Source organism: Arachis hypogaea, chromosome 8 (genome assembly GCF_003086295.3).
Source record: "Arachis hypogaea cultivar Tifrunner chromosome 8, arahy.Tifrunner.gnm2.J5K5, whole genome shotgun sequence".
Lineage (NCBI taxonomy): Eukaryota > Viridiplantae > Streptophyta > Magnoliopsida > Fabales > Fabaceae > Arachis > Arachis hypogaea.
Window position 1 is genome coordinate 38,404,697 of NC_092043.1, and position 12,081 is coordinate 38,416,777.

The 12,081-nt window shown below is 28.5% G+C and overlaps 1 protein-coding gene and 1 long non-coding RNA gene across 2 annotated transcripts; both read left to right on the forward strand.

Moving 5' to 3' along the window:
- Positions 1–256: 256 nt before the first annotated feature.
- LOC140174730 (B3 domain-containing transcription factor VAL3-like) lies at positions 257–2,007 on the forward strand. The gene is made up of 3 exons (XM_072200234.1): positions 257–343; positions 857–1,034; positions 1,910–2,007. The coding sequence occupies exons 1-3, from the start codon at positions 257–259 to the stop codon at positions 2,005–2,007; spliced, it is 363 nt and encodes a 120-aa protein (XP_072056335.1).
- Positions 2,008–4,491: 2,484 nt separating this feature from the next.
- Positions 4,492–7,709, forward strand: LOC140174608 (uncharacterized). Its single transcript, XR_011864344.1, has 2 exons — positions 4,492–4,605; positions 7,444–7,709. It is a non-coding gene; the product is annotated as an uncharacterized lncRNA (long non-coding RNA).
- Positions 7,710–12,081: the final 4,372 nt, after the last annotated feature.

Below are 12,081 nucleotides of genomic sequence, written 5' to 3' on the forward strand. Positions count from 1 at the left end.
TAAAAATGATTACTAATAATAACATGAATATTAAAATTATGTATTAGCTAAACCCTTAAATTTAAGTATATATCTATTTTGTATTATAGTTGTGTTATTAATGCATGCACTAAAAATATATCTTGGTTTAGAGAGTATGAAAAAAGAAAAAGAAAAATCTTAGCTTGTGACTATCTCTCTTAATATTTTTCATAAAAAATTATCTGTATTCACTGGAAGTTGTCCTTAACTCCATTATTTAAGTCCCAATTCTACAATGACTCCTATGTTCAAGAAAATTCTAAGTGCAACTGATACTAAAGTCAAGAGTGGACGTCTTGTGATTCCAACCAAAGGCGCAAGGGTGAGTCCCTAACTCCATATATTTATTAATAATTTGTGATTATATTTCATTTGAAAACACAAAAGTGTTTAGTATTGTGTAGGGTTATATTGATATTGTTGATTATTATTGATGTCTTTGTTGTTGTTGGTTTTTTTAAATGCTATTTCTTGAAGTTCAAAATTCTTATTAATTTTTTTGAACGTCTTATGATACTATTACTTCTTTAAAAATTTTGAATTAATAAAAAAATAATATAAATAATTATATTTTTAAGTAATTATATTTCTAACAGAAATAATGAATAGTGTTGCTAGATATCAATATAGTTATTAGTAAATATATATAGACCAAAACTTAAAGCAAAATATAGTAACTTATTTGCTGCAGGGTTATTATTTGCATGCATGGAAAATTAATGCATGATTATTATATGAGGATGTTATAAAATCTATGTAACAGATAATTGAATATATTATAAGTATGAATTAATAGTAGCACTGTATCTTCTACATGACTGCATGCATGGAACAGGCTTATCTTCCAGAACTTGAGGATAAGCAACGATGCATTCTCCTTGAAATTCTTGACACCAAAGGGAATATTTGGAAGTTAAGCTACCGTTTTTGGGAGAACAACAGAGGGAGGATCTATGTTCTTGGAGGCCTTAAAGCTTATATTACTATTTGGAAATGGCAAGTTGGTGACCAAGGTATTACTATCTTGTTGTATTTTAGGTTTTTATTTCTGAAATAAATAAATAAATAAACATTATTTTCAAAAATACGTATTTCAACTTTAATTTTTGGGATGCGCTTTTTTTTTGTTTAGGATGAGTTCGTCCAATCTTCCGGCGAACTTCTATAATTTTATAGAGTTTATCACGCTCTGGACGAACTTCACCCAAATTCTCCAGGACTCAGACAAATTTTATTAAAATAGTAGAGTTTGCCGAAATACGACAAATTTGTCCTAAAAAAAAATATGTATCTAAAAATTTAAAGTTGAAATAATAGATTTGTAAAATTTTTTTATAATTTATTTTAGAAAAAAAACCTTGTAGTTTACTATAATCATCTCTATTACTATATTCATATGCTTGTGCTTTATTTAATTTGTTTTAAAGTTTATTTTTATCAAAATATGTGAATAATATATATAGCGTATACAAATATGATAAACATCTTGAGTTGGACAAATTTGTCCTAAATCCCAAAAAATAAAAATACGTATCTAAAAATTTTATGAAAATAAATTTTTTATAATTTATTTTTTTAAAAAAAACCTTGTATTTTACTATAATCATCTCTATTACTATATTCATATGCTTGTGCTTTATTTAATTTGTTTTAAAGTTCATTTTTATCAAAATATGTGAAATAGTATATATAGCATATACAAATATGATAAACATTTTGGATTGGTTAAATAGTTACTTAAATAAGTATAGAGAGTTTAAATTTCATTTTATACCTGTAATAATTTATTATTGGTCAGCAAATAAAGAGTGGCATATGGTTTAATCTATTAATTTTTTTGGTCTGAGTGGCATATGTTTTCTAATTGAAGTATCATTTGTGGTTTCAGTCACATTTTATCGAATTGAACCAGAAAATAAATATCTTATTGTAACTGAAAAAGAGCTTCCAGTATCTGAAAAGAAACTTCCAGCATCGTCGTCTTAATTAGTTCTCTTAATCTCAGGTATATAACAATTATTTTAGATTTGTTATTCGTAAATAAGTTATTTTGTAAAAAAAAAAAAATAATAATAAGAGAAGACTCATATGAAACTATTGTGATTTTAATTATTTATAATAATAATTAATATATTAGTGGGTTTTTGAATTTGTTTCTAGAAGACATTTTGTACCGATCGAGTATATTATATATTTTCCTTGTATCAAATACTAACTTTTGATTATATGATATATATGTGCAAATTAAAGTTTGGAATTCATTTATCAATTGCTTCATTTTGCTTTGATTTTTTGATTACTTTTGCGTTTGATATTTGTATTAATTTATATATGGAATTTTTTCATAATATGTAACATAATTTATTATATAAAAGAGGATTTATGCACATTCTTCTTTGTATTTTGACAGGGCACATCACCAAAATGGCCATGTTTAAACATGTGAGTCATGAAATTAATAATTATTATTGATCGAATTATTACCAGCAAGGGAGTTGTTAAGACTTGTAAACTTGGCTTTATTTTTGTGACTCATCTAAGATTTGGTTTTGTTTCTGTTTATCATTTCAATTATTACTTTTGTGAACCTTTTGGTTATTTTCTTTTTGTTGTTCTTCCTTTTGCCTATTAACAGTTTCTTGTGAATATTTATAAAAATCATAAGATTCAGCGGTTATGAACAAACATATTTTTCCATCAATGTCTTCCTTTTATTTTATTGGTGAATAAAAGTAATTGATTCTCTTTGGAAAAAAACAAAGTATATGTGTGTAAAAAATTATAATTTTATTATAAATTAAAAATATAAAATACATAACATATATTAATATGAAGGGTAAAGTATTATTTTAGTTTTTAACGTTTAAGTCAAATCATAATTTGGTCTCTAATATTTTAAAGATCTTATTTTTATTTTAAAAAATTTTAAACGGGTTTAATATTGTCTAATCGTTAAATTTGACATGAATAATTAAAAAAACCACTCATGTTAACAACATCATTGTTAAGTCATATCTTTTTCTATGTATTAGAGAAATATAATCAAAATCTTTTTATAACACTTTTTCTTGTTGATCTTCTCCTTGTAAAAAAATCCCAAACCCTATCAATCAATCATCAACGTTCTAGAATCAAAGAAAAAAAATTATATTAGTGATTGTTGATAGATCGATTTTATTTATGTACTAAAATCAAATGTTATTATCTTTTCAATATGCTAATTATTCATATCAAATTTAATTGTGAGACAATATTAAACACGTTTAAAATTTTTTAAGATTGAAATAAAAAGTTTAAAATTTTTTAAAATAAATAAATAGAACGTTTAAAATATTAAAATAATATTTTATTTTAATATGAATAATATATACATTCAAATCAACTCATTCAAATTCAAATTCAATTCATTTAACATATGAGTTGATGAAAGTCAAATTTAAATTCATTTCACAATCTTATACATTCAACTTATCCGTGCCGTTAACAAGTCGAGTTTGAGTTCGAGCTAGATTGATTCGCTCTCAGCCTTGGTAACAACCAAGCATATATTTTGGATCATCATTTCATTGCTCAACTTCTTCTTTCTTCTATATTGATGTCTTAGCTACGCTCGCATATATAGTTATATTACTATATACATCAGCGTTGAAAACCGTCATGTTACATGTAAAAAGAAAATCTTGTGCTCCTATTAGAACAAATAATTTTATAATTCAAATCATTTATATTAAACCATTAAAAATATATATCATGATGTAAAAATATATTTATATTTATAAAAATAATAAAAAAAATTGTCTCAATCTTCTTTAATAAAAACCTTTCATATTTCTAGTAGAATTGGATTGTAAACTCTTTGATAGAAAAAGAGTTACATATAGAAACGGTTTTGGTGTGTTGGAGACTGAAATTTTGAAATCACTATTTATATTTGGACGTGGTACCCATTAGACTCTAAAGCCCAAATACAATAATATATATAATTTTATTCTCATTTAATTCTAAATAAAAAATAACCGTGACTTATTCAATTTAGTATTTTTGATAATAAATGAGATCACCGTTATATAAGTCATTTATTATGAAGTAGCTTAATTTGCGATTATAATTGATATATGTATTGCCCATATATAGGTTAAGAAACTAATAATTTCCTAACAATCTCCCACTTGAGCTATACATATATACTTTACTGAGATAATTGCATCTTATAAACTTTATGCGCGCATTTGAATGCTATTCCCTGGTGGCATTTACGTTGGTCCGTCATAATCTTTGTCTAACACAATTGAATTTTTTTTTTTCAAAAACACTCTTAGCCTATTATTGCAACATCAGTTCTATATCTCTTCTTTATTACAAGAATAACTCAATATTGATCATTTACCATTATATCCCTACTTCTTTATTGTGTCATTTAAAACTATATTAATGACTAATTTAATTATTAAATAAAATAATTAGTCTTCTAAATAACAAAACAAAAGAAACTTCAAACCTCTTAGGGTTCATATGGAGCACGCAAATTTTATTGGAGGCAGCAACAGCAGTTCAGATGGTGGCACAAGAGAAGTGTGACTACTGGTAAGTCCTCTCTAATGTATGAATATTGTATTTTATCACATAGTTTCTTCTTCCTTTCACATTAATGGTTCTCTGTTAATTTTTTCATAGATCTAAATCTGTTTCTTGCACATAGTTGTCGATATTTCTTGCTTGGAGGTTAATGTTTCTTCTTCCATTTGTTTTTTTAATCGATATTGGGTTTGATAGTATAAGGGAGATTGTTTTCTACAGTTTCAATGCTTTCTTCTATTTTACTAATTTTAGAATTTAATAAATTTAAAAAATATATATAGAACCAGAACAGTGCTATTATTTTCATGTTAGTGGTCTTTACACTTTAATTTATTAGAATACTATTTGTTTTATGTTTTTTCGGTTACAAATAAAATTGCTGAGTAGGATCTTGAAGTGGATGATAAAATGGAAGAAAGAGTATTTTTTGATGAGATGATAGAAGAGTCAGATGATACAGAGAAATTTCAAGAAATGTATCAAGATAAAATTGAGCAGGAAGCTGTGAATTCTGATGATTTAGGGGAGCAAGAATTTCAAGCAATGTTTGATGAGAACGATTTTTCACATCAGGTGGATGAAGTATATCGAATAGATGATATTGAAAATATTGCCATGGTTGATTTTCTGAACATAGGTGCTCATGAGATGGAATGTTTTCATTTTTTTTTAATCTTCAGATAGCATTTGATTTCTATAACTATTATGTAAAATCTGTTGGTTTTGGTGCTAGAAAAAGTAAGACTTGGAAAAATAGCAAAGGAGAATATGTGAAGCGATTGTTTGTGTGCTCTCATGAGGGATTTAGACCTGAGAAATATTATAATATGAAAAACAGAAAAAGGGAGCTAAAATATGAGACTCATTGTGGTTGCCTGACTAGGTTTGTAGTTCGTTTTGTGGCTTACACTGGAAGATGGCATATGGTTTTGTTTGTTGAATTGCACAATCATGATTGCCTTGATCTTAGGTTAGTTGGTTTTCTTCCTACACATAGAAAAATGGCAGAAGCTGATGCTAATCAAATGAACAACATGAAAGATGTAGGCATTATCACACTCCATATATATATGTTAGCTAATCAAGCAGGTGGTTATGAGAATGTTAATTATACCTTAAGGGATATGTATAATGAGATTGCTAGGCGAAGACGTCATGTCCTAGGCGATGCTAGAGCAGCATTGCGATACCTCAAAAACCAGAAAGCTGAAGATCCTTGCCTCTATTATGAGCACATAGTTGATGCTAAAGGGGTATTGCAAGCTCTATTTTGGTGTGATGGAAGAAGCCAATTAGATTATGAAATATTTGGAGATGTGCTTGCTTTTGATGTGACATACAAAAAGAACAAATACTTGTTCCGGTAGTAGTATTTTTCAGTGTGAATCATCACAACCAAATAGTAGTATTTGGAAGTGCTCTAGTTACCGATGAGAGTAAGGAGGTCAATGTGTAGTTATTACAACAACTATTGGCAGCCATGAAGGAAAAAACACCTATATCTGTTATTACAGATGGTGCTTCATCAATGAAGTTTGCAATTGAGGCAGTATTCCCAAATACTCATCATAGATTATGTGCTTGGCACCTCATTCGAAACACCACAAGTAATGTTGGAAATCCAAAATTTACATCTATGTTTAAGAAGTGTATACTAGGAGATTATGAGATTAGTGTGTTTGAGCAGAAGTAGTTTGGAATGGTTGAGGAGTTTGGTGTAGCTGAAAAGAATTGGATTATTGACATGTACGAGAAAAGGCATATGTGGGCCACTGCACATATTCGAGGCAAGTTTTTTGCAGGATTTAGGACAACTTCTTGATGCGAAGGTTTGCACTCTATTATTGCAAAATATGTTAAATCTCGATATAATTTGGTTGATTTCACAAAGCATTTTAAGCGGTGTCTTACCTACCTACGATATAAGGAGGTTGAAGCTGACTATGTTTCCATATCTGGTATGTTGGTACTTAAAACAGCATTGGAACCTTTGGAAAGGTCTGCATCAAATGTTTATACACACGAGAGATATTTTTTATATTTCGACCAATACTTGTTAAGGCTACAAGAACGAAGGTTGTGCAAGATGTGGCATTTGAGTCATTTGTAATTTATACAACATATAAATATGGAAGCCTAAATAGTTCATGGGAGGTGTCTGTGGATAACAAAATGACGAAATTCAATTGTTCATGCTTAACGATAGATTCTTTTGGAATTTCGTGTGAGCATATAGTTTGTGTGCTGGTGTTTCTTAACATTCTTGAGTTGCCAAAGTCTCTTGTGTTGACAAGGTGGTCGAAGAATGCCAAGACAAGCACTTTCAATTCAAGTTGCGTTACTTGGGAGTCTATAATATTGAGTCAATATGGATGCTTGATGGATTGGTGTCGGCAACTGTCCTATGTCGCTAGTAGAAGGTAGGAGAGATTCCACCTTGTTCAAGACACTGTTATGAGCCTAATCAAAGATTTCAAGATTGAAGATGAACAAGAAAAGCAAGTTGGTGCTAAAGCTGATGATTCAGATGGTATTTTTCCTAAGAATCCACAAAATTGTAGATCTAAAGGTCGTCCAAGTGAGAAGGTAAAACAAAAACTACAACGATGTGATATTTGTCGCATAGAATGACACAATAAAAAATCTTGTCCATTGGCAAAAGACATTCAGCAGACCAACACGAGTTGTGCAACTTCTCATGGAATAAATAAAAACCCTTTTGAGGAAGGTTTGGATGCAAATGCAAAAATGGTAATATTTGGTTTAATGATTTGCGTACCACAACATGTTAATTATGTAATTTTTATTAATAAGAATGGAGATTGATAAATATTTTGTTTGCAGGGATTTTGGGCATCTAATATTAAAGAAGATTATGAAGAACAAGAGTCTTGGGCAGGAGATTTTGATGCAAGTGCTGACATGGAACTTAGTGAAGAGTTCTCATTGTAATATGATATGAATTTTTATTATGTGCTGATTGAATAAAATTTAGGTAATAAAACTTTGTGTATGAATTTTCATATGAATTTGGTAATTCAATAGAACTTGGTGAATGGATCTTTGAATTTGTTTTGGTGAATAAAATTTGGTGAATGGATTTCTGAGCATCATGCAGTAGAATTTGGCTTGCTATCTAATGATTTGCTTTCTTAGAGGAATACGTGTATGATGCATGAAATGTGTGTATTTCATTTTGGATTTCAACATGAAATTTTTTTGATGTATTTCAAAGTTTCGTTCACAAATAAAGCGTGTGTATTTCATACCAATATAAATGGGAACAGAGGAATATGTGAATGGTGCATGAAAGGCTTCCTAGCTATGGCATGAGGGTATTATGACGGTGTGGTTATGTGTTTGTTGAGACACAAGTGTTTGAATGCTAGAATGGCAAAGAAACATGTGTGAATCTTTAACTAATTATTTTCAATTTGAAATGGCAAAGAACACATGATGAATATATTCCTAGATATCTAAATACTATGATCATAATATTAATCCTTGGCACATACTATTTAGATGATAATAGGTGAGCATAAAGTTACAATTATTTACTCACACCAATAACCAAATTAATACACAAACATAATATACCATGACATCTATTACCAATATAAAAATTATTTACTCACAGATGTTCCATCGATAAAAATAAAGATAGCAAAATATTATTGATCTCTGTATTTATTACCAATATAAAAATGGTGTTTGCTACGGTACGATGATAAATTCATACGTATCGATACATTTAAAATATGGACAAATAATAACAAACCACATAGAATTTATTTTCCACATCAACATTTAATTTTTGTTTTTTTAAATATATATTATATCACTATTTTTACTAATACACCCATTTAATTAAATAAAAATAAAAAAATATTTTTTATTTAATTTTATAAAAAATTTTAAACATCCTTCTTTTATTTGATTAGACAAAAATATCCTTTTAAATTAACGAAATTTTAGAATTCAATTAATCCGAATTTTATAGTTTCAAATAATTTAAACAACAAAACAAAAACATATTAAAAAAACAAAAAATCAAAATTTCATCTTTTCCAATTTCTCTAATTATTCATGCCCCCTCTAAGCAAAACATATCAAAGAAACAAAAAATCGATCGTTTTTCATCTTCTCCAATTACCCCTCCAAAGCAAAGCAGTGAAAATCCCAAACTAAAACCCTAAGTTCTTTGCCGCCGCCGTCCCAAATCAAGTGGAGGGTTGGGTTCCTCCGGAGGCACGCTAACGCTTGTTTCTTCCTTCTGGGGTTGATGTAAGATTCAATATACCATCTTTGGTGAGAAACAAATTAGAACTACAATCATCAACGGAACATGGTTACATGACAAAAATAAAAGAACTCAAAATTCTTATAATAATGATTCTGTAGTTCATCCACCTCATTATTGATTAATGGATGGATGGATTCAAACATGTGAAAGCCAGAAAAGCAAAATAAAATTGGAACTCAAAATCAAACAAATGAAACGAACTCAATGGCACAGATAGCAAGCAAATTAAAAGAAATTTCATATACAAAACAACCAAATTAAAGCATTCGTAGCTTAATATATATGATCTTACACCTATCTACAGCCAGATAGGGAGCCAAATCTTTCCTTGGATTTTGAGCGTTTGATTCTGACAGAAGATGAGTGTAGAAGTTGTGGAACTGGAACATTAAACTCATTGTGCATGTCTATGAAGAACTTATCAACAATGTCCAAATAAACAGAACTTATCAACAATCTCAACAACAATGATTGTATGCAGACAAAAGCTTAGACCAATTATTTTCTCCAACTTCAGCGACGGCACTTCCATCAACCCCAGAAGGAAGAAACGAAGCGTTAGCATGCCTCCGGAGGAACCCAACCCTCCACTTGATTTGGGACGGCAGCGGCGAAGAACTTAGGGTTTTGGTTTGGGATTTTCACTGCTTTGCTTTAGAGGGGTAATTGGAGAAGACGAACAACGATTGATTTTTTATTTCTTTGATATGTTTTGCTTAGAGGGGAGTACGAATGATTAGAGAAATTGGAAAAGATGAAGAAATTTTGATTTTTTGTTTTTTTAATATGTTTTTGTTTTGTTGTTTAAATTATTTGAAACTATAAAATTAGGATTAATTGAATTCTAAAATTTCGTTAATTTAAAAGGATATTTTTGTCTAATCAAATAAAAGAAGAATGTTTAAGATTTTTTATAAAATTAAATAAAAAATATTTTTTATTTTTATTTAATTAAAGGGGTATATTAGTAAAAATAGTGATATAATATATATTTAAAAAAACAAAAATTAAATGTTGATGTGGAAAATTAAATATCGGTACGTATAAATTTATTATCGTACCGTAGCAAACACCTATAAAAATATACTAAAGTTTTTAGATCAGACAAACTTTCTCCTTTAAAATAATAATTCAACAAATAAATTATAAATGTCACTAATGGTTAACATACTTCAATTGCACGAAATAACTCATCTATAGAAACATTCTGCAGTTGCGGCGACATCGGGTCTTGCGCAGAGGTTGCACTCGTTGCAACAAATTTCACACCATTTATACGTATAAAAGGGCCAGCTTCAAACCTGCAACCAAATATTAGCAACATTAACTAGAAATATACGTAAAATAAATATTGAAATCGATGAAAAGTAAATTTATTTACTTAGAATTTGTGACCGAATCAGGTGCAACTGCAGTGACATCCTCTGTAATGGCCATTGAAATTGTAAAACGTACTGCCGACAAGGTTAGGTTGGTTGACAACAAAAAGGGTTTACAACTAGCTGACCGTTATGGATTTTATAAAGGAACAATTACAAGAAATAGATCGAGTGAAATTAATTGAGGTATTCCGAGATTTTATCACTCATCAAAAATAGGAAAAAGAATGTGGTAATAAAGTCATTCAGTACACATTTAATTCAATGTCAAATATAGAAACTTGCTATCACATTCATGAGCATTCAATTTTTGAAAAATACTTGGACGATACTCTAAATGTCAAATTTTATATTTTAAATTTTAATATATCAAATTTCAATTTTCAAATTTAGAAAAATGAAATAAAAAAACAGGGTGATTACAGAGATTGCAGTGCACTGTACTCTATTAGCTGCTAAAACCACTTCATTTTAAAGAGAGAAGTAGTCTCAACAGCCCGATGTAGTCTCTAGATGAAGTCTCTGAATCTAACAAGCTCGTTCAAGAACTCCATGGTGCTATGTCTTGTTAAGCTTTCTTGAGTTACTTTCTTTCTCTCCATTGAAGATATGTTGAATTTTGTCATTGTTTAGTGGCACTCCCTTCTTTTTCTACATTATCACAATTTGAAAATTACTTGTTATTCTTTTTCAATTAATGAATAACTTTTTATCTAATAAAAAAATTATTAGATAACAATGTAACCATTACATTGTTAGCTAACAATAAAAAAATATAACAATAATATAAACAGACCTTATTCTACTATAATAATAGTTTGAATAGTATATCTTATGAATATTATAACTTCTCTTTTTTACTTTAATCTCAAATATAAATTTAACTCACATATATAAAAACTATTTTACTCTACTATAAATATAAAACTACTTTAGCACCTTTATTCTGACGAGTTTAGCTAACTCATAAGTTTGATTTAATAGAACTGCATCTGTGAGCTCCTTTGAACTAAACTCATTAATAGTTCAAGAAATTGGATCCATATATTAATGAGTGAAACTTGAATAAAGGCTGATTTAATTTGTTGGCTCATAACTTGACTTAATGTATATATGTATGTATATTACTTATTTAAACTAATATATGCTATCTTCATCATATTTGAGGCATTTCGTAAGTTTAAACCAACTCTAGATTTTTTTTATAAGATAAATTTAAAAATAATCAGGATATTTCTAGGGCTTTTCATGAAGACATGAATTAACTATTAAAATCAACCAAGTTACCATATAAGAGAACACCCTTCACTTATAAATAAGAAAGTTTCATTATTCTCATTAATGAACTCTTTATTATACAAGCACATGTTATATTTATCACAACTACCTCAAGAGGCATTCAAATGTTTAATACAATTTTTTCACTCAATTCTAGTAAAACCACATTTTCTTTATCGTTTTTCTAGTGCTAACATTATTTTTCATGTGGTATGAGCATATTTTGATCTAAAAATAGTCTTCCTAAGATTCTCTTTGCTTTATATTTTCCATTAGTTTCATAATCATTTTACCATAAGTGTACAAACAAAATAAATGAGTGAATACAAGTTATTCGATGCATAAAATAGAACAATATATGCCATACTTGAGATTAAACAGAATAAAAATTGACATGATACTAAATGATCTATATATTTATTCCTGTTAAGTAAGTTCAATTATTATCATTAAGTAACTTTTTTTAAAGAACTATGAGTATTCTCATGAATGTATTTTTAACACCAATTAGCTATTAAAAAA